This window comes from Maylandia zebra, linkage group LG20 (genome assembly GCF_041146795.1).
Source record: "Maylandia zebra isolate NMK-2024a linkage group LG20, Mzebra_GT3a, whole genome shotgun sequence".
NCBI lineage: Eukaryota > Metazoa > Chordata > Actinopteri > Cichliformes > Cichlidae > Maylandia > Maylandia zebra.
In genome coordinates this window covers 12,164,913-12,186,669 of record NC_135186.1, presented here as the reverse complement: position 1 = coordinate 12,186,669, position 21,757 = coordinate 12,164,913, and the positions used below count along the sequence as shown (strand labels likewise).

The 21,757-nt window shown below is 43.1% G+C and overlaps 2 protein-coding genes across 5 annotated transcripts; one reads left to right on the top strand and one right to left on the bottom strand.

The window, feature by feature from the left end:
* Positions 1-1,112: 1,112 nt before the first annotated feature.
* On the bottom strand, positions 1,113-9,356 carry znf341 (zinc finger protein 341). 4 transcript variants are annotated; one of them, XM_004574942.5, is made up of 16 exons: positions 9,229-9,356; positions 8,516-8,626; positions 7,202-7,392; positions 6,771-6,920; positions 6,360-6,683; positions 6,091-6,274; positions 5,858-5,951; positions 5,686-5,776; positions 5,441-5,606; positions 3,904-4,121; positions 3,575-3,783; positions 3,167-3,263; positions 2,842-2,974; positions 2,275-2,386; positions 2,113-2,183; positions 1,113-1,983 (listed from the first exon to the last, which is right to left on the bottom strand). In XM_004574942.5, the coding sequence occupies exons 1-16, from the start codon at positions 9,257-9,259 to the stop codon at positions 1,442-1,444; spliced, it is 2,724 nt and encodes a 907-aa protein (XP_004574999.4). In that variant the 5' UTR covers positions 9,260-9,356; the 3' UTR covers positions 1,113-1,441. The 4 variants fall into 4 exon arrangements, with proteins under 4 accessions (XP_004574999.4, XP_014269779.2, XP_014269778.2 ...); XM_014414293.3 differs by having other exon boundaries at positions 3,575-3,750; XM_014414292.3 differs by having other exon boundaries at positions 5,858-5,948.
* Positions 9,357-9,769: 413 nt separating this feature from the next.
* On the top strand, positions 9,770-20,447 carry e2f1 (E2F transcription factor 1). Its single transcript, XM_004574941.5, has 7 exons — positions 9,770-11,123; positions 11,363-11,462; positions 13,961-14,180; positions 14,327-14,479; positions 14,760-14,874; positions 14,959-15,241; positions 17,091-20,447. The coding sequence occupies exons 1-7, from the start codon at positions 10,872-10,874 to the stop codon at positions 17,330-17,332; spliced, it is 1,365 nt and encodes a 454-aa protein (XP_004574998.1). The 5' UTR covers positions 9,770-10,871; the 3' UTR covers positions 17,333-20,447.
* Positions 20,448-21,757: the final 1,310 nt, after the last annotated feature.

Here is a 21,757-nt window from a genome sequence, read left to right as displayed (position 1 = left end):
TAAACATGTAACTACATATGTTTAATTTCAAGCTGAGTTTCTTCCACACTTTGGGAATCACTGGTCTAAAGCATAATGTAGTCTGGATGAAAGAATATACAGAAGTAGTTAAATAAGTGAAATTTGGTGTTGGAAACATTTTTGGGTGATTCACCATTATGAATGGCAATGAATCACTCTAAAACTAACAGTAAAGGTTGATTTTAAAGGAAGATTTACCATCTACTGCGAGTTGAGCTGAAGTTAAAAGCAATGTTAAAAACTGGTCATTCTGTATAGTTTAGTTTTTTTTTTTTTTTAATCAGTCATAGATTACTGGTGTAAATACAGCTAGTTTATAAATTATTTTATTAATTATAGGAATTTGTTAAACCTGTATGAAAAAGTAATCACCCCCTATTGTTAAATCATGAATTAAATGTAATTAACCCCATTTTTTTATCAGAAGTTTGAAATAAATTTCATTATCTAGACCAGGGGTGTCAAACTCAAATTCACAGTGGGCCAAAATTCAAAACTGGAACAAGGTCGCGGGCTAACATTAATATTTATTGGAAAAAAATCTTCCTCCAGATTTAAGAATGAATCTTTTCTTATGGACTCAAACAAGTTTTGCTGAAAAACTGAATATGGAACAAGCAAAGCTTAATACTAAACAATATATATATTAGCTGTATAATACCAGTAGGCCAGCTCTAATAATAATTTGGTATGGCTTCGCGGGCCAAATGTAATTAGGCTGCGGGCCAAATTTGGCCCGCGGGCCAGAGTTTGACACCTATGATCTAGACCAAGAGGTAAGTGAAGCAGGTAAAAGAAAGGCATTTCTAAGGCTTTGGGACTCTAGTGAGCCACGATAAGACCCATTACCCAAACAGAAAACCTGGAAGTGTGGTGACCCATCCCAGCAGTGGCCAGCCTCTTGAGTGCATTGATGAGGAGTTCCCCAGAAGTTCCCCTTTCCCCCAGAGCTGCTTTGAAATGCTTCTCAGACTCGCTGAGTGACCCAACCAAAGCCAAAACTGAAACCATTATAACGTCAGCAGCTTTGGTGGCACCTGCACTAAAACATGTACTAACATGCATTTAAATAGACACAATTACACTTTGAGTCACGTACAAACCTTAAAGTAATTTTATTTGTCGTTACATGAAATGACATGAAAACAGAACATTTTGGCAAAGGCTTGAGATTATGTTGTGACGGAGCCGGCGTGGTTTGAACTTGCACATAATACAAGAATTTAGAAACTTTCCACTGGGCATCATAGATCCAACAGATCCTTCAAATCTTCCAGTTCCTGTTAATCCAGTGTAATAATTTAAATGACGTTTTAATTTAAAACAAATAATGTTATGTAAATGTGTGGTTTAAATAATAAAAAAAAAGATAACAAAGCTTGTCGACTGGTCCTGGAAACATTCGGACTTGGCATTAGGACTACAAACATGGCTGCTGCAAACAGTTTTGGTCATCGCTTGAAATCTGCTCCAGTCCTCCTCCACCATGATTCACCCCGTCATCCTCCTCCTCTTCTCCCTTTGTCTGCCTTTCGATGGTGCTGATGGACAGCACAGCCTGACAGCCCTCATCATTCCTTCTCTCCTCTCCCGCCTCCCCATGTGTTTCCACTTGCTGCTGGATGCCATTTATGCCATTGCCCACCGCTCCATCATCTCCCCCTGTCTCCGTCCTTTTTGCTTTTCTCGTAAACCCGTTTCTTCTCTGCTCATCCTCTCCGTCCTTCTCCTCAGCCTCCTCTACCTCGTCTCCCTCCATTTCTCCCGTCCCCATTTCTGCTTCCAGCTCATTTCCTGCGGCAGGACATTTGTGATCTCTGTAATAGCTCTGCCTGGTGAAGCCCTTGTTGCAGGTGGAGCAACGGAAGCGGTAGTTATCAGTGTGGGACTGCTGATGCTCGAGCATGTGAGCCCTGCGGCTGAACGCCTTCTGACAGAACAGACACTTGTAGGGCTTGATACCTGGAAAAAAGTTCATGTGATGATGCATTAAAATATTCGCATATACATACTGTATCTGGAATACAGAAGATCCCTAACAGTGCTTCTTCATCTTTTTCCTCAAAAATATTCTTGGTGTTATCCACTCACCAGAGTGTGACAGGATGTGGGCCTTGAGTTTGTCTGGTCTGTTGAATTCTTTGGTGCAACCGACATGTGTCCTGATGAAAATGAGAAAAACAAGAGTGAATAACTTTTAGAAAAGGAAAAACAAACAGAGGAGAACAGGGCTTTCCCACTTAAAGGTCTCACCTGAAAGGACACTTGTATTTCTTAAAGGGTTCATGAATGAGCATGTGTCGCTTCACTTTGTCTTTCCTGTTGAACGTCGCCTCACAGAGGGAACATTTATATGGCTTTTCACCTAGAAAATGGAATCAGCATTAAACTTACGCCTAAGCTGTATGCACAGCGAACAAAATCGGGTGTTCACATCTCATGAGATGCTAAAACCAGTCTAGAGTCACTGCACATCTGCAGACCACCTTACAACCCACCCCTCTCAGCACCTTCTTGTCATGCAGCCTTGACTTAATCGTTACCTGTCTGTTGTCTGCTCTAGTCTGTCCTGTTATTCCAGTCCCATAGTCTTCCATTGTATGTATCTGTATATATTAGAGCTATTTTGTAACATTGTAATACATTGTATTAATAGTTGCTGTTCTTAGTCACTTGGAGCAACTGTGACCACCTAATTTCCTCTGACATTAATAAATACCTCCTTCATAATAACTGAACAGAAGGGAAACTGTGCATGTTTTGCATATAGTCTGCGGTGCATGAGGTCATACAACATAGCCAAACAGATGAAAAGATAACCTGAGTGAATCCGTGTGTGCAGTTTGAGGTAGTGCTCCGTCTTAAAGGCCTTCTTGCAGATCTGACACTTGAACCTTCCGCCAACGCCGTGAGTGGGGAGGTGGCGTCTGAAGTATCTTTCACATGGGAAGACCTGATGGTCGCAAAGGGCGTGAGTCAGAGACTGAACTGACACGGGAAACAAAATGCATAAACAGCTCAAACCTATGTTCATGAACTAAACCATTCAAGCCAAGTTGCATTAGGCACAGGGAATCTGAAGCCTACTTTAACATGTGCATACACAGTGAATAAAAGGTGAAACGTCGGGTGTGTCATAGTGTACCTTTTGACAGTGTGGGCAGGGAAAGCTGTGCGATGCAGTTAGCAGGTGTTGCTCTAACGCTTCTTGCGTAGAATATCGGCTTTGGCATTTCACACATCTGAAGGAAAAACGTAAACTGTCACTGTTAACAAATCCTATGAAGAAGCGCATTCAGTCTGACAACTGTAGAAATGACTAGTAGACATGCAGTTCAGAGTAAGACGTGATATATAATTTTTGCTACAGGCAAAAGTACAAGTGATTATTTACAGCAGCAGAACAGTGAACGTGAGACCTGCTCAAGACAAACTATGCAACAAAGGAATATGACATATGTGTTATGGGATTTATGCAAGCAGGCTCTCTCCACCTCTCCAAACTTCTTCTCTCTACTCCTTCTTCCACTCGAGGATAAGTGCTTGAGCTGACCTGTACACGGTGGCCTCCTTGCGTGTATTTTGCTGCGGGCAGAGGGAATGGGAGTACTGGTGGAGTCCCAGCTCAAAGAGCGAGGGGAACACCTTGCTGCACAGGTGGCAGCGGTAGGTCAGTTGCTCCTGGTGCGTCCGGATGTGTTCCAAAAACTGATCCAGAATCTGGAAGGTCTGGGAGCATGATTTTAACACACACTTATAAACCTGCAGGAAAACAGTCACAAAGTCCGAGTGACTAACCCCGTGTGTGTCTGGACGTTTTCAGTCAATCCAACTCATCAGCACAGTTTTCTAATGTGTACCCATCATGTCTTTATGACTCACCTGCTCCCCCTTGTGTTGGGTCAGGTGGGACTTGAGCTGGAAGTAGGTCTTAAACCTGCTGGCGCAGAACTGGCACTGGTAGGAGCTGTCTATCACCACGATCTGTTTGGTCTGAGCCGGGCACTGCTGGTTCTGCCTGCTCTGCACATCCTCCACTTGGCTGCCCTCTGGATCAGCCCGAACCTCGGCCACTCTCTCCTCCAGCTCCCCAGGTGCTTCTGCAGTCAAGCAGTGAGTTAACAGTGAGGGCTGTGAGTGTCCACATGTGTCAAGAAACCATAACAATGAAAAGACAGTAGAGGCTGATTTATCAGTGACAGTCACTGTTACTGACAAAAACAGACTTCTTGAGGAACACCGCCACACCTCTACAGCTGAGGGACACAGCAGCAATCTGCCCGCCTGATTTAAATCTGGCTGCTGTCACATTCAACGTTATCTCCTTAGAATCACTGGAATGATTTCACTGATGCTGCTATTTCTGGCTCGCTCATTCACTCTGACTTGGTGTCAGGCAGTGTCAGCGTCAGACCTATCAGCTGTCATTTTGGCGAGGACTACAAAGGAGGCAAATGTGCTGAGTAGTACTGAGCTGACTGCTTTGCTCCAGGAGTTCAGAGCGTTTGCCTAGAAAGCTCCTACTTAGATGTCACAATATTAAACAGTAGAACTTTATCACAGGACCTGAGGTGGTAAAGTGTCTGTGCCTGGTCATGGTCCTGACCTGGAGCACCACATCTGGGCTTGGACCCTGTGAAAAACTGCAGTTTGGTCTCAACATGACAGTCAGGTTGGTTCGACACAGGAAGTCAGTGGTACAAAGGGTCAGAACAGGACTTCCTGTGAGACTGGAAACAGTCCAGAAGTGTGCGAGGATGCAATCTCGAAGAGAAGTTTGACCAAATTTAAATCAGGTACATTTTTTACTTTACTTTTAAAATTGTCTCGTGTTGTAGCTGATCGTTACTTCTAACTTTACATAGCCCTTTTCTCCTGAGTTTCAATTGTTGATGTTCTGAATAACATTTTAAGCAAACTTTTTGAAATCCATTGATTAACTCGTGCTTATCTGGAAATCAGGTCGCAGTGGCAAAGTGTCCCAGATGTCTTTGTCGTCAGCAACATTTTCTAGTTCCTCTTGGGAGATCCTGAAGTATTCCCAGGTCAGACAGGGCATATACGGCAAGATTAACTAAACGTGACAAAATACCATGCAAGTACAATCTCCAAAAAGCGCTCATATGTGTGGTTAGTTTTACAGATGATTTACAAAAGCTGTGCTGCTTTCTAAACACAGGTGCAGTCAGTTCATTTAATATCAAATGCAAAAACATGCTTTTGTTCTGCGTCAGATATAAGCACAGTTAGCAAATGTTAGTAAACTCCCAAAAATACATAAAGGGAGAGTAAAACAAGCCCAGTTTTGTACTGACAATGTGTAAGTAAACTGGGCCTTAGTCTCTTCAGTGGGTTCTGGATCTACACCGGGCTCTGCTTGCAGTGTGTTTTTCACAGTGTGCTATTTAACAGACGGTACCTGCTTGCGTTGGCTCCTCTGTTTGTGTTTCCTGCATCCCGTCCTCATCCCGCTCACTTTCCTGCTGCTGTTCCCCGCCTTCTTCTTCCTCACTGGGGGGCACTGGCACCACCTTTACTGTGATTGGTAGTCTAGACACAGTGCTGGCCACGCTCATAGGCCACACCTGTAAGATAAAGACAGCTGTTGTTAGTGTGTTGATTAAAATTTAAATACATCATGCAGATACCTCTATATCACAGCACCTTGTGTGTCTGCATGTGTTTCTTCACATTGGACTTCTGCGCGAAGGCTCGGCCACAGACGATGCACTGAAACGGTTTCTCTCCCGTGTGGCTGCAAGAGGGAAATTGTTTTAATGAATCCTTTATTTCAGCTTTAAAGTTGGTCGATTCTACATCCTGGAAAGCAACTCACCTCCTAATGTGCTGCTGGAGATCAAAGTTTTTCGAGAAGACTTTGTCACAGAAGTTACATTTGAGCTTCGGACCTTTTCCCTTGAGCTGCTCTGCTGAGGAGTCCAATTCAGACAATTAATACAGTTTATATAAACAGTTAATACAGTTTATATAAACATCCATCATGTTGTCTTCTACAGTTCCATTAGATAAAAACTGTAGCCTACAAATGTAATCTTTTTCCACACATACCTGCGACTCCATCTGAGCTTTTTTTACAGTTCCTCGGTCGCTTGGGAACGATAACCTTTTCAAAGTCACCCAGCTCCGCCATGCTGGCAGTGATGCTGCAGGTCTTGGTTTTGGTGCCCTGCTTCCCGGGGCTGTACACGGGAGGGGTTGTGAACGAATGACTCTCCACACCCTGACTGGGCACCTGAGGAAGACACGCATGGTCACAGAAACTGGAAACGTATCATTTTAACCACTGCGACGGCAACCAAACAGCAAGCCTCACTCACTTGCACAGGATGGAAAGGCTGCAAACCCAGTGTGTGGATCTCAGCTCCACCCCCGCCACCCCCTCCACCTCCGACCATGTGGGGCAGAGTGCTGTACACCTGCACCACTGAGTTGCTGTGGCTCGCCGGGACCTGGGAAGTGAGTGTCTGCTGGGTGGGCTGTGCAGGTGGCAGGGGATGGGAGGGCGGCTGCTGCTGCTGCTGTTGTTGTTGTTGTTGCTGCTGCTGCTGCGGGGGCTGCTGCTGCGGTTGATGAAGGTGATGGAGGTGGTGGTGATGGTGCTGTAAGTAGGACACACCGGCTGTGTGCATGCTCAGGTTACTCTGTCATAAAGGAAGCGCACAGATTTGGTGACAGGATGTAATAAATTCAAATGCTGGGCGTGAAAGAGAGAAGGAAGCAAACAGTACCTGTATGGGAGTCTGCATGGGGGCCATGGGCTGGTCGATGGAGGTGAAGGCTGAGATGGCAGACATGAGGATGTCATCGCTGACGAGCACGTTGCCTTGGACCAGAGTGTGCGTCAAAGGGGAGGGAGGGACTGTGATGTAGGTGGACACCTGTGTGAGTGCCAAGTTAAACAGTCACATCAGCTGCTTTTTGAATCATTATAACAAAATCTTTTTTCCTTTACAGTCCTGGCCTCTTATATAACGTATTTATAAAATACTTTTACCATCAGGTCAGCTTTACCTCAGACCATTACCTCTTTCCCACTTCTCCTTACATTTCTTATCAGTTTTATTACTGCTTTAAGCTCTGCACTCTGCACAACTAACTTATTAAACCGAGCAAGTTATTTATCACCCCCACAGATAAATTGCCCTTTTGCTTTTCTCACCTGTCTGTTGGCAGGAGTCTGCGGTACCGAACTAATAGACGGGACAGGCGTGTAAGCATTGGTGGAGGCCAAGGACACTGTGGACAGAGAAGGGGTGCTAGACTGGCACTGCTCCCTCTTGTGCGTCATGAAAGCAGGCAAAGAGTTGAACTGTTTTTTACACTTCCCACACAGGAACACGTCTTCGTCGTCTGTATAAAGGTTTTAGGCAGCAAGAAACAGCAGACGGGGGAAAAAAAGACACACATGAGTCAATTTTGAGGATGTTAATGCACTTTTGGACATTTAATGGGTGGTGATATTCATCCTTTAATGTTTTTGCAGTGATGCACTTGGCTTTAATAGCTATTTTAGCGGAAAAGTATTTTTCAAAGACTGCACACGATGACATCATTTCACAGCAAAAAGTGTGCACCACCAGATAAATTAAACTAGCAGTCGAGTCTGTCACGAGGACCTCATTTTGGTTTGATGAACCAGCTAATAGCTAACTAACTAATAACACAACCGTAATAACGTGTCAAATTCTTGCCTCTAGATTCTTCTTTTTGTGTAAGGTTTTTGTTATGTGACACAAATATGAGCTGCAATAACATCAGGATGAAAAACATGTGCTTATAAACTACTTACATTGTTTTAACTGACATTTACTTAATAAGCTGATCTGACGACAAGACTTTTCAAGAACCTTGGTCTCTGCGATGATTAATCAAATTAAACTGAATCCAACCACCAGGGTCACTGACCGCCACCCAATCCACAAGGCACCGAACCCCTGTGGTACCTTTTGTTTGTGGTGGGCTCATTGTTGCTCATTCTGGCTATGCCTGGACAGGCCCCGTGGATAAGGCCTGACCACCAGGCGCTCTGCCTCAAGCCACATGTCTGACTCCATGGTTGGGCCTTGGTAACCCTCTCCTAGGCAGGGTAAACTGTTCTCTATTTTTAGTTCTTGGTATTGGGGTTTTCTGAATTGCCCTTTGTCTGATCCTCTTCCACACTGAAAGGAGCCAGTTGAGGTGATTCTGGCAAAAATACCTGCTACCTGAGGGATTTTTCCGACACATCCTCCCTTTAGAATGCACTGGGCAAAATCCAGGACAGAATGAAGAGAAATATCTCAGCTGGCTTAGGAATGTCTTGGTGTCCTCCTGGATTAGCTAGAAGAGATGGGCGGGCATCTCTCCTTCTGCCCAAAAACCCAGACCCAGATAGGCGTCAGAAAATGGATGGATGGATGACATGTCTCTTGACATAAAAGAATAACAGGACAATGACACAGCCTGTCCCACAGCTGTGCATGCTATTACATACCCATAGACTGGATTGTTGGCGTCCCAGAGACGTTTTGGTTGTTTGGGTCAGGAACACCTCCTTGGCTGTCTAGCAGTGACTGGACTGCCAGCACTGTCTGATTGTCCATGCCTGAAGAGTAAGAAGAAGAAGAATTCACCTGCTGCAAAGATCCATTTTAGTCTGATGCATGACTTACTGAAATGTCTAAACATGAATTAGTAGTTTTATCTAATCAACTGTGATCAGAAGCAATATTAGTGTGGAAGACTAACAGCTTTCGATAAGGATATCTCTACATCCACTTCAAATCTGCGTACAGTAATCTCCTGATACTGTACTCACTTACAATAACAAAAACAGTAATAATCCATTTACAACAAACAGGCTGTTAGTCCAGTAATATTACAAAGTCTTGTCATTAAGAGGGCCTGAAGGAAAGAAAATCACCCTGAAATGTAAATACATTTACCATCTGACTGCAATACGATGACTACGATTAATAATAAGCTGTCCGTTAGGTCGAAAAAGTGTTTAATCACTTTGTTTGTTTACATTCATACAGAGTCCTTCCTATGTGCTGTTTTCCTGATTGAAACAAAACCAGAGGCTTGTACGTGGATTTACGTTATTTTTCTGCGTTTCCGAATGGGCCTACATCAGTGAAATATCTAAAGTAGGAGCAAACGTTTTGGGTAACTGTAATTACGCTGCAAATAAATAAATACTCATACCTTCCAGCACCTCAAATATTGCCTGCGCCATCTTGTAGCACTCCTACTGGGTGGTAGGCGCTCGATTACTTATGGCTGCCTCTTGAGGTAACTGCTTAACTAAGGAAAATCGCTTTCACCCAGACATGTTTTATTATTATTAATGTTATTATTATTGTTGTTGTTATTATTATTATTATTATTAGTAGTAGTAGTAGTATTATTATTTGTGAGAAACTCTTCTCGAACGCGAGACCGGCAAGAAGAACTGCGGTTAATAGTTTTTTTTTTTACTCCGACAACAACAAAAATGTAAATTTATATTAATTACAAACAACTTGCTTGACATCAGCCTAATAAACTAAATATATTTGCTTCAACTAAAATAAAATGCTTTATTTTCCAAGTTCCGCGAACGCGCTTCTCATCGATTTATCTGCGTTCGTGACGTGACAGACACCCGCTTCTGCCAATCAGAGCTCCTCGGCCCCGCCCCGCGAAAAGCGCACAGCTCGGACCAATCCCAACCGACTGCTTGGCGCACGTGTTGGTTTCGCGGCAAAAAAGATTTCGCGCGAAAACCGTCAGGGGCTTGTTTAGATGTAGATCAGCTGAGACAAAAACAACAATAAAGGACGATAACGGGGTAATGACGGCGTTTTAACGGGTGGATTGCGGCCGGGGTGAGCAGGCGAGGTCCACCGATTGTTATGTTAAACCGTGCGCTTGTTTTTCGCCGCTTTATGTGCTTATATTTCCAATTTTGTCGGACTGCTTCCTGCGTGCCCCAACAAAACAAGGGGATTGAACAACTGCCGCTAATAAGTTAGCTAACATGCTAATCTGCCCTATATATTCATATTCGACCACGTCTATGTACTATCCGCTGGACTGATGCTCGCTTTTATAGATATAGTCTCAAAGATGATTTTAAGTTCCCGTGATGCTTTTTTGCTGCGTGGATATTTTGTTCTCATCGCTCACTTCTGTAAGCTGCTGTAAAGTTTTAATAGCCTCTTAACTTCGCTCGGTGTTTAATACAAGGAGAAGTAATATTGTTCTACCGGCGTGACCTGCTAGTTTGGCGGCTGCTCGAGTTTGTTTTGTGACCCTGTTCGAGTCTTTGTCATTTGGTTGGAAGCTAGCTCGTTAGCCGGGGTGGTAGCTGTTCAGGGGCAGTGTGGCCAGGCCTCGGCTCTACTGTACTGACAGGAGAGATGAAAACAAAAGGTTAGCTTGCTCCCTTTGCTAGCTTGCCTGACTGGATTTCTCCCACGGCCAGTTTCGGACTGGTTCTCTGATAACTTATTCGCGGCGGAGCTTTTATAGTATGCATTTAGCAATATTTCATGTGCCAAATTTCCTGTTTGGCAGCACACCCTGGCTTGCTGTTTCAGCCTCAGTCTGAGTTTTAGGACGTGGCTTTACATTGCTGTGGTGTAATCAAAATGTGTAACAAAATAAAACAGTTTATGAAATGTTCCACCTGCTAATGAACTCATTCGAGACAGTTTTCACGAGAATTCACCCTTGTTGCCTTTATTCACAAAAAAATGGCAGATGTGAGTCGGTGCTGATACTGTCATAACAGCACCTTAGTTTATAACTACCACAACCACCGCCACCCAAGTCCAGTGAAGAGGGGCTCCTGGTGACACACTGCAATGTCAGAGACTCTGATAACAGGGCAGACATCGGAGGATCTGTTAGCAGACTTTGAGACTTTGCTGAACTCTGGGAGTATCAACTTGGACGAGGACCACCAGATAGTGATTATCACCAGCCCCAGCAATGAAGGACTCCACCCAGCCCCTGCCCCGACGAGCACGGGGGAGATCCTGCTGTTCGCCACTCCGCAGGGCCCAGCTGACGTAGGGATCCAGGACAAGAGGAGACCGTCTCTGGGAAGGCCACCGGTGAGGAAGGGAGGTGTGGGAGGAAAGGGGAGAGAGAAAGTGAAAGAGCAATAAGGGAAGTGGTTAAACTGAGGAGTTGTTCGTTTACATACTGCACGTAGCAGAGCTGCTGTAAGTTACCCACCTGTTGCTGGGATCATTTTCACATTTCTCTGCTCGTAAACAGTGCGTGTCTGTGTCAGCAGTTAGTCTGTTACTGTCTTACGTCTGTTTCTTACTCCAGACGTGTGTTCCTTCAGGTAAAAAGGAAGTTGGACCTGGACAGTGACCATCAGTATGTCAGCACCACTCGACCTTCCACAGGCCAGGCACCGCTTTCCACTCCTGCTCCTCCCAGAGGTACAGCTGACAGCCCACACCCCGCTCTAAAAAATCCTCGCCCACACATCCTTGCTCACCTTTGCTCTCAGTCATTGTCATAAAAGCAGCTGTTCTTTTATCAGCGCGGCCTGTCATCCTGTCTCCTCCAGGCTGGCTGTAGTGAGAGAAACTTACAAATATCTTTCTATTCAAATAATGGAGAGACTGTTTTTTTGAGAATGGAGCAAGAGAAGAGGCGTTGCGATTTATCAGTTCATTTGATCCCTTTCATTTGCAGTATTTGGGCTCACTGCATGCACCAAAAGGATCAAATGATGGACTTGAAACGGAAAAGCTACACGTGACACACACATTATATTAATTGGTATAATGTAGAAATATGAGTCTATCCCTCATGCAAGATAGACTTCTGAATTGTTAGAAATGCAGTCCATGTGGATTTCCACTGGGATCTGTTTGGAAGGAGATGGATGCAAAGCAACTTTGCATCCATAGCAGAGAGGAGCGAGGGGGAATTCTTTATTTTTATATACCGTATTTTCACGACCATAAGGCGCACTGTGCTAAAAGGCGCAGTCTCAGTTATGTGTGCCCTTACTGTATTTAACACACACATAAGGCGCACTGGACCATAGGGCGCATACAAGTACCGTATGCGTATTTAAAAATAAAGCGGGAGCAAACCTGAATTCGGTACCTTACTCACATTTCTATTGCCGGTAATCGTCACATCAACAACACACAAGCATACAAGTGTGCATATTTAAAAATAAAGCAGGAGCAAAACAAAGTTTGGTACTCACATTTTTATCATCAATCAAACCCATCGAAGTCCTCATCCTCTGTGTCTGAATTGAACAGCTGCGCTAAATCTCCATCAAACATGCCAGGTTCACTGTCTTCACCGTCAGAGTCACTTTCTGTGCCGTGCGGCTCCTCGGAAACGATGCCGGCTTTTGCGAAAGCTCGAACAACAGTGCCAGCAGACATGTTAGCCCAAGCATCTACAATCCATTGGCAAATTGTGGCGTAACTCGCCCGGCGCTGCCTTCCACTCTTAGTGAAACTGTGGTCTCCACCGGTCATCCATCGCTCCCAGGCCGCTCGCAGCCTTACTTTGAACGGGCGGTTCACACCGATGTCCAGCGGTTGGAGTTCCTTTGTCAGGCCTCCCGGAATGACAGCAAGCTCACAGTTCATTTGCTTCACAAGTTTTTTCACATCGGCTGTGAGATGGGCACGCTACCGTGCTGGTCCCCTTCTTCTCCACAGTGTGACTCACCGGGATGCCAAAAGTGAGCGGGACCTCGTCCATGTTTGTGATGTGGCTGGGCTGGATGTTTTTGTCCCCGATGTGTTTGCTGCAGTAGGAGCGGAAGATGGCCAGCTTTTCCTTATAATCCGCTGGAAGTTGCTGCGCTACCGTAGTCCTGGTCCGGATGGAAAAATGGCACCGTTTCATAAAACGAAAGCACCAAGACGGACCTCCTTGGAAATGTTCAATGTTCATCTCTTCAGCTAGTGAAACTGCTTTTAGCCGAATGGTGACCGTCGAAACGCTTCTCCCGCTCGCTCTTTGCTCGATGATCCACCGCTCGAGTCTTTCCTCCAACTCAGGCCACCTCGCCTTATGTCCGCGGAAACTCAGCTGCGTTTTCTTGACCTGCCGGAGCTTGTTTTCCAGCTTCCTCCATTTGCGAACCATCGATTCGTTAATCTTAAATTCTCTCGCCGCTGCTCGATTTCCATGTTCCTCCGCGTAGCTGATGGCCTTCAGTTTAAACTGTGCTTCGTAAGCGTGTCTCTTTGCCATTTTCAGGGTTGTTAAAACAACGATGTCCTGCATAATGCACATACCTGTTCTTTTATACAGGTATGTGCGATTGTCCCGGTATATACGATCAACGCCCACACTTCACCCTTTAACGTTCTCATGGTGTTCTCTACTACGTCCTCCTTACAACACATAGGGCGCGCCGCACTTTTTGAAGAAAATCTAAGACTTTTAAGTGCGCCTTATGGTCGTGAAAATACGGTATCAAAAGCACAGTGGTTAGCACTGTTGCCTCACAGCAAATGTGTCCTGAGTTCAGTTCATTCCACCATCAGGCCAGGATCCTTCTCTGTGGAGTTTGCGTTTGTGTTCTCTCCAGGTACTCTGGCTTCCTCCCACTGTCTGAAGACATTGTAGTCAGTGTGGGTTAGGTTAATTGTAACCCTAAATTGCCCATTGGTGTGACTGAGTGTGTTGTTGTCTGTCTCTATGTGTTAGCCCTCTGACAGACTGGCAACCTGTTCAGGGTGTACTCTGCCTCTCGCCCTAAGGCAGCTAGAATAAGCAGTAGCAGAAGAGAATGGTTAAGTTCTTTTGATGCTGAAGAGTCCCATTTTTTTAAAGTGACTGATAATCTTCATTTGAACCTTTTGCCCACCGCAAACCGCTGTCTCAGCTTACGCTCTAGACCAGTAATATGTGCATTTCTTTTCATTCTTGTATGTATTCTCTTTCTGCCCAGTTCCTCGGACCACGGCAGAGAAGTCTCGGTATGACACTTCTTTGAACCTGACCACCAAGCGCTTTCTGGACCTGTTGTCCCAGTCGGCCGACGGCGTGGTGGATCTGAACTGGGCGTCTCAGGTGCTCGATGTTCAGAAGAGACGCATCTACGACATAACCAATGTCCTGGAGGGGATCCAGCTCATCTCCAAGAAGTCAAAGAACAACATCCAGTGGCTGTAAGTGTTCAAAGACGCCTAAAACAGCAAATGAAAGAAATCTGGGAACGGGAGCAAGAACTGTGGCAGAATAAATTTGAGTGCTTGGTGTGTGTGTGTATCTGGTGACCCTAAGCAGTCAGTTTTTCTCTCGTCTACCCCTGCAGCGGTAATCGCATTGATGCGGCTCTGGTTTCCCGCCATAAGGAGCTGCAGAGGGAGGTGTGTGACCTCACAGATGCTGAGGAGCAGCTGGATGAGCTCATTTCCAAATGCAATCTGCAGCTCAGATTGCTCACAGAGGACCCACAGAACAAAAAATATCCTTTTTGTTTTGAGTATCAGGTTGTCTGAAGCGGTTACAGAGCTCTGAGTGTTGCCGTGTGCAGACTCGTCACGTGTGCACAGCTCTGTGATCTCTAAGTGATGAGCTGCGATCTGTTAAACAGAAAGTGGCTCTGGCAGCAGCAGTGGAGCTGAGCTGGACACGTGATGCTCGTGACTTGTGCGTCACTCAGAAACAGATGTCAAAAAACAGATGGCCTAAACATTTACATTAATGAATATATGAAATTATTCCTTAATCGCTGAGTTCATCACGTTGGGGTATGTGCGCTGTCAGGACTTGAGGCAGTCGTTCGATTCCCCCGACCAGCTGGTTATGGTGATCAGAGCTCCACCAGAAACCCAGATGCAAGTTTCAGAACCCTCTGAGGTAAAAGCTTTGAAAACATTTTGGTCACTGGACTCACTGTTGTTGGAGTTTCTGCTAATCTGCACATCTGCATGCACATCCCAGGGTTACCAGGTGTCGCTGAAGAGCACGCGAGGTCCGATAGACGTCTTCCTCTGTCCAGAAGACAGCTCTGGCGTCTGCAGCCCTGTGACAGGAGGCAGTCCCTCTAAACCCATTGCCGACCCTTCCCTTGTTCAGCCTTCCACACAACCCACCGACCAATCACAACCCAGAACCTGCTCAACAGCCCTGGAAGTGGGTTTATCATCTCCAGCATCCACATCATCCACTGTAACAGCAGTGTCGCAACAGGACCCCTCATCACTGGTGTTAGGTGGCGACACAGGTGAGTGTTGTAAATAAACCACATTTATGTATTAATTTGTATAATTATCATCAGGAACTATTTTAAGGCCACTTCTGCGTAACACAGTCTGTTTCCAACATTTATATTTTAGCCAGTGCAGACAAAACATGAGGGGAATGTTTGCCTCACCTTTCTTGGACTGATATATTTCCTGGAAGTTTTTGAAGCAAATATTTGCTTCACAGGTAACCGAAGAAGGAGAACAGCAAATAGGTGGAATTAATAACATATCAAACTTGGCAGGAAGTCCCACAATTTTGCTTAAATTTCACCAAGGACATATGGATGGCGGCACACTCCACGTCTCATAAAGTGCCGCTGCACTAAAAATAGTTTATCAGAATGTATCTAGAAACATACAGGAACACATTAACATAAACACAATGTCAACAGTGAACATGTAACATTGACATGATGTCACAGTTTGTTCTGATTATATAGAACTTGTGAGGCTTTGAGTTTTATAATAATAGGGTTCCCAAAAGCTATATAGATGATGATAATCCTTCCCATAATATTGTCCATATTGATGTAGGATTTAACACAGCAAAGCATAACTACATCCTGTAATCATTATTGTAAAATTAACACATTTTAGTGCTAAAACCCCAAAAAGGTAAATGAAGCTTAGATTTCTGCTATTTCTGTTACAGATTTGACAAAGTAAGAATAAATTAAAACTACTACCAATTATCCCAATATATACATTTAGTCTGGCTCAGTTCAGAAACTTTGTAACACTTTTTTTTTTTTTAATAAAGTAGACGCTTAGTCTTGTAATATGAGACTTTCGACATTTTGCTGTTGTGTCGGTCGGAGCGAGTTGTGTATTTACTAGAAATGGCATTTGCAACATGTCTGTGAAGGTTCTCAGTCATCCAGGTCATCGTAGTCTAAGGAGCTTGCAAAGAAAAGCGTCTGGACTTCTTTAAGTTGCTTGAAGACGTTTCACCTCTCATCCGAGAAGCTTCTTCAGTTCTAAGGTCAAATGGTGGAGAGTCCCAGATATAAACCTAGTGGGAGGACCCCCCACAGAGGGACAAAAGGACCCCCTGATGATCCTCTAATCGCCTGAGCCAAGGTGGAAAACTGGGTGTGGGTCCCAATCAGCCAGAGTTTCGGGTGTGTTCATTGTGAAACCTGGCCCCACCTTATCATGCGAATTCCTGAGGTCAGATGGCCCAGGATGTGAGTGGGCGTTAAGGCGTCTGGGAAGGGATCTCAAAACTGGATTATAGATGGCAGAGAGTTGGTGTCGTAAACCCCCGCCTCTGTTCAAAGATGGTCGCTCACAGTGGACATAGATGGCTTCTTTCACTCCTCTTTCAAACCATCTGTCCTCTCTGTCCAAAATGTGAACATTGGCATCCTCGAAAGAGTGTCCTTGGTGACTCTTTCGAGACACTGTTTTCACTGCTGACACTTTGTGTCATCAAACAGGTGGCTTTAATTGTATTAATCAGTACTTGTAGAATGCAGTCATCCAGTCATCCCCTTCCTGCTGTGCCACGTCAAAATGTCTACAGTGGAAAAAGCTTTGCTTGAGGCACTGCTGCTGAAGTGTTCCTGACTCCCATAGATAAAATATTATGCACACTGGTACCTAATGCAAAACTAAGAATAAATTGTTTTATTTATGGTCTTTAGCTTGGTTTTGATCATGGTAATGGACTTACTGTGCTTATTTCCAGCTCCATATTTTTTATTCTTGAGCTTTTCATGATTTATTTTGAAATAATTTTCACTGATCTTATACTGTAAGTTGGTGCAGCTCTTTAATCCTCTCTTTAATCTCTTACTGTTTCTTACATTTCTCTTTCTGTGACAGAATCCATCCTGGGAGGCGACCCATTCTCCAACCTTGGAGACCTACCTGATTTTGATCTCTCACCGCTCTCTTCTACGGACTTCCTGAACGGAGAGGGCCTTCCTCTCCCATTGGATGGTTTCATCAACTTGTCCCCCCCTCACAGTCACGACTACCACTATGGACTAGAGGACCATGAAGGCATCAGTGAACTGTTTGACTGTGACTTTGGTGACCTGTCACAAGTTTTGGGGGACGATTAGAAGTTAAAAAGCAAAAGAAGAGGAGCGCGTGGGCAAATGATTATAAATTCAGGCCTTCTCCTCAGTGATCTGGAGCTCCTTTAAAACAAAAAAAGAAGAAAAAAAGAATGGGAATCAATATTTTATGGACACATCATTATCAAAAATGTAGTGTTTTCATTGTGGGAGTTTGGAGAAATGTTTTGTGTATTGTTTTAATTGTGTTCCCCGAAATACCACCCTAACTAAAATCTCAAATAATTCCCCCTAAATTGTACAGCATATCATTAGCACTTCTCTTTGGCCATTCAAAAGTTTTAGACCAAGAGTTTAGCTTTAGAATAGCTATTTAAATTATTTATATGAATGTTATTTTCATATTTTGTACCTTGTGAGGTTTTTGTGTTTGATGTTTTTTCCCAAGCGGATTGTGTGTGTGTGTGTGTGTGTGTGTGTGTGTGTGTGTGTGTGTGTGTGTGTGTGGCATTGGGACTCTTAGGGCTGGTTTCTAACACTGACATGTTATACCTCTTCAGGTTTGTTCCTCAGATGGCTCGGACTAAACGAGAAACTTCCGCACACGTCCAGCACGTTTAGCCCAAAGCTGCTTCAGTGAGGCCAGCTGGGCTTTACAGAAGCATTTTGGCGTTGCGGTGTAGTTTATTATTTTTCTTTCACACCCGCAGAGATCATTAAAAACCCAAATCTAAAAGGCTTTTCCCTTTTAATGGTAACATGGCTTCATTGTGAGCTCCAAATTAGATTTGCACAGACCCAAACTCTACCACAGTCAGTGGATTTGGATACAGTGTTGCTGTTGTTAACACAAAGTAAAACTGGGGAAAAACTGTGGGAAACTGGAACTTAATAAATGGTAAAAGATTTACCACGACACTTTAAATTTCTTTTTCATTTTGTAAAGAAAACATCTGCACAGTAGTCAAGCGCTTTAAAGTATGAAAATGGCAAAGATAGAAATTCCACTGCATGACAAAAAAAATGGCCGCTTGCTTTGAAGGATCAATGTGAACTTAGCCTGAAAACTTAAGGTATGTTTTGTCAGTGTGCAGGAAACCAGGTGGGTAAAAACTAATACTGATTTGTTCTCTATTAGTTAGCTAAGCGTTTAGCCATAGTCTCAGGTGTTCGGAGCAGAGCAAAGTCTTAAATCAACTGTTTTGATGCAAAGGTGTGTGGGCGTTACGTAGGTTAATGGTAGATTTTTAAAGGTGTGTGTTTTAAAAAATTGTCGTTTAAATATTTTAGCTGTAGGTTCAAGTGAGTTCACCGGATGTCTGCAGATGGAAGTTCCTGAAACAACCCGACTGTTCGTGTCGTGTAGGTGGGGAGGAACTTCCAGCAGGTCCCGAACCCCGGACCTCCCAAACTAGTCATTGTTTTCTGGACGCACTCAGTGTGGTTTGTTTGTCGTCCTGGGTGAATCAAAAGACAGCTGGAGCTTTACTTTTACCAATCCAATCAGTGTAAAGCAGTGACGACTCCAGGAAGGATTCTTGAGAGTTCAGAGCAGGCGCATCCTGTTATTGTTCAGTACATGCACATCGAGTCAGTTCAGAAAGTTGTTTGTGATGTTCATGCCTTAAATCCATACCCAGTCAGGTCAACAGGGTGGTACATCTTATCTTAGGTGCGAGTGATCGATTCTGTGTGTCTTCTGCAACGGGCACACCGGCTTCACTGCACGTACTACTTTGTTTTATTTTTTCATTTTTTGTTGTGTTGTTAAGGAAACCATATTGATTTTCAGAAGTATGTGGCAATAACAGACATTTTCACATCATGTACTCAAGAGTATGAGATGATCATTGTAGTTAAAAATGTCTGTCGTATTTTCTCGTCCTAAGTTATGTAAGCTAACATTTTTTCCCCCCCTATCATTCTTTAAATATTGGGTTTTGTGTGCAGGTGCATGCGTGTGGAAAATGCACATTTTGTTTTTATTTTTTGGAATTTAATATTTATTTAAAAAGGGTACAAAAAATTTTTTGATCTGTTTTCTGTCAGGAAGGGACTTTTATTTTGTAAATCCACGCAAATCATTAATTTCTAAATGTGCTATTTGTCAATTAGCTTCTTATTCGTAGCATGTTTTTAGATTTTTGCCGTGTTTTCTACTCAGTGCATTTTCCTGCCTTAAGCTGTTGTCCATGTGCAACCTTTGAATTGCCGTGTGGTGCCAAAATTTGAAAAAGAGAAGTCTTTTTTTTGTTTTGTTGTTGATTGATTTATCTGTAACTTATTTACAGTTCAGATTTAAGTTTTTGTCATGTTGCAGGCAACATTGCTGTTCTAAGGTTGTACATGAAGTATTTTGTAGCCTTTGGGTGCCTCAGTCTCATCCAAATGTTTTAAAATGTTGTAACTGCTGTCTTGTTTCCGTATATCTTCAAAATACCATCTGAGAGGTTTTCAACTGTTGTTACAAGCAACTAGACTCCTTTTATAACAGATGATGTAACACGTTTCGTCTCCGTGTTGGACTTCAGCTCCCATCTATTGTGTTCGCCGCCCTGCTTCACAGGACAAATGCAGCAAGTGCCTTGCTGAGGTAAAGCAGTAAGTTCCTAAAAATATTCAGATCAGGAAATCTTAATGTGTGACGTCCTGATTTTCCGCTAGTTGTATGTAGAATCTGTTTGATTTTTGTTTGAAAAACTTTGCACCTTCAGTTTAAACGCAAATCTTTTGCAATTGTAAGATTCAAAGCACGCTTAAGGGCACAAGTGGGATTTTTCTGAAACAATGGGCTATATTGAACTCATCATGAAATGACATTTGATCCTAGATTTATAACACTATAAAATGCACATTTTGAAAGGCAGATTTCTTTCTGTTGAAGTCACCTTAGAGTACAAAATAAAATCCAGATCTACTGACAAATCTTTAAAAAAATGATGTGGCTTAACAGAACAGAAGTGAACGGAGTGCAGCCCTGACTAAGTTGCTGTTCTCAGTGCTGGCTTATCGAGAAACTTAACAATCTTCTTGTTTTGTTTTTTTTCTTCTTCCTTCATTCTGGTTAAAGTTTGTACTTGTGATTTACTTATGGATCCCAATATGCCCTTTTGTATCGAAATGTCTTTTGACAAAATAAAAATAACTATTTTCATTTGAATCATTTGTGTCGCAAATTGTTTTTGTGTGATGTAAAGAAAATACGAGGTGTAGCTATTACCTAAGACTAATGATGCTTTCTTTTACATTAGGTAAGTCTTGTTATTACGTAGTTAAACCTTCACTAGTATTCTATTGAACCATGTTTGTTTACTTCAGAAGGCTGATTGTAATTTAATACTATCAAAAACATTTCCCCCACAAAGGTTAGCAGTGGAAGTCGCACAGGAGCCACATAAAGTCTGTGCTATACATTTCTGAGCTAAAAAAAAAAAAAAAAAAAATTTAGAGGTGGGTGGATCGATCCCAACACTAGCATTGGTATCGGACTGATACTTTGTCGGTACTGATATTGGTAATACTGGCCCTGTATTTAGCTGCTATTGGATCGATACCAAACTTTGTAGTGTGGCACAGCACTACTGTGGCCACCAGACTGCTGAACACTGACCACTAACACTTCATAGACACTTCACTGTCACTTATCGAAACTACAACACGTATGCACTCCATATTGTACATAAATCCCATTTTTGCACAATATTCATCTGCTGACTTCTGTATATATATGTATGTACACCCATACACGTATACTATATGTACTGTATGTGTAGATGTATGCATAATTAGTAATGTGCATACATTCTTATATTTGTACATATATTTATTCTTATATTTCTCATATTTCTTATTCTTATATTTTACTTTGTTTCTTGTGTTTCTTGTATTTTGCACACCGCTGTTGCTTGTGAAGCTTGCACACAAGAATTTCACTCACATGTGCTGCACCAGTGTATCAGCAATGATGTGACAATAAAAGTGATTTGATACATGTTAAATGACAAGATATATGTGTTCAAATAGCATCAATTAACACACAACTTCAGTAATTTTTTTCTATGTAATAATTCTTCATAATTAAACAATAAGAACAAGTAGTCTGATGTCCTGTAATCATTATGATGCTATAACTTGAACTACAATAACACCTTAAGTTTTTGTACAAAGTATCGGTATCAGATCAGTATCGTAGACGCCACCCTGAATTTTATCAGATCGGAAAGGAAATCAGTGGTATCACATGTCATTAGTTAAACAATGTGTATTTGTGACCTGGTAGTGTAACAGGCTACACCCTCAGCATTTTCCAAGTGGCATGTGAGGAATCTGGGTTAGACTGGCTGTAGATCAGTCCTGAAGTTAGTGATAATCTGATATATGCACAAACAGGCATTTCTCTCAACTCCCTGGCATTTTATACTGTAGTCAGAACATTCAAAATAGGCCTACTTCTTTTATGAGCAGTCACTG

Coding starts and splice junctions, on each gene's coding strand:
- e2f1 (XM_004574941.5), top strand. CDS start 10,872: ATGTCAGAGACTCTGATAACAGGGCAGACATCGGAGGATCTGTTAGCA. Junction 14,875..14,958: donor AAGTTTCAGAACCCTCTGAG/GTAAAAGCTTTG, acceptor TGCACATCCCAG/GGTTACCAGGTGTCGCTGAA. Junction 15,242..17,090: donor GGTGTTAGGTGGCGACACAG/GTGAGTGTTGTA, acceptor TTTCTGTGACAG/AATCCATCCTGGGAGGCGAC.
- znf341 (XM_004574942.5), bottom strand. CDS start 9,259: ATGGCGCAGGCAATATTTGAGGTGCTGGAAG. Junction 8,627..9,228: donor AATATTTGAGGTGCTGGAAG/GTATGAGTATTT, acceptor CTTACTCTTCAG/GCATGGACAATCAGACAGTG. Junction 6,684..6,770: donor CCATGCAGACTCCCATACAG/GTACTGTTTGCT, acceptor CCTTTATGACAG/AGTAACCTGAGCATGCACAC.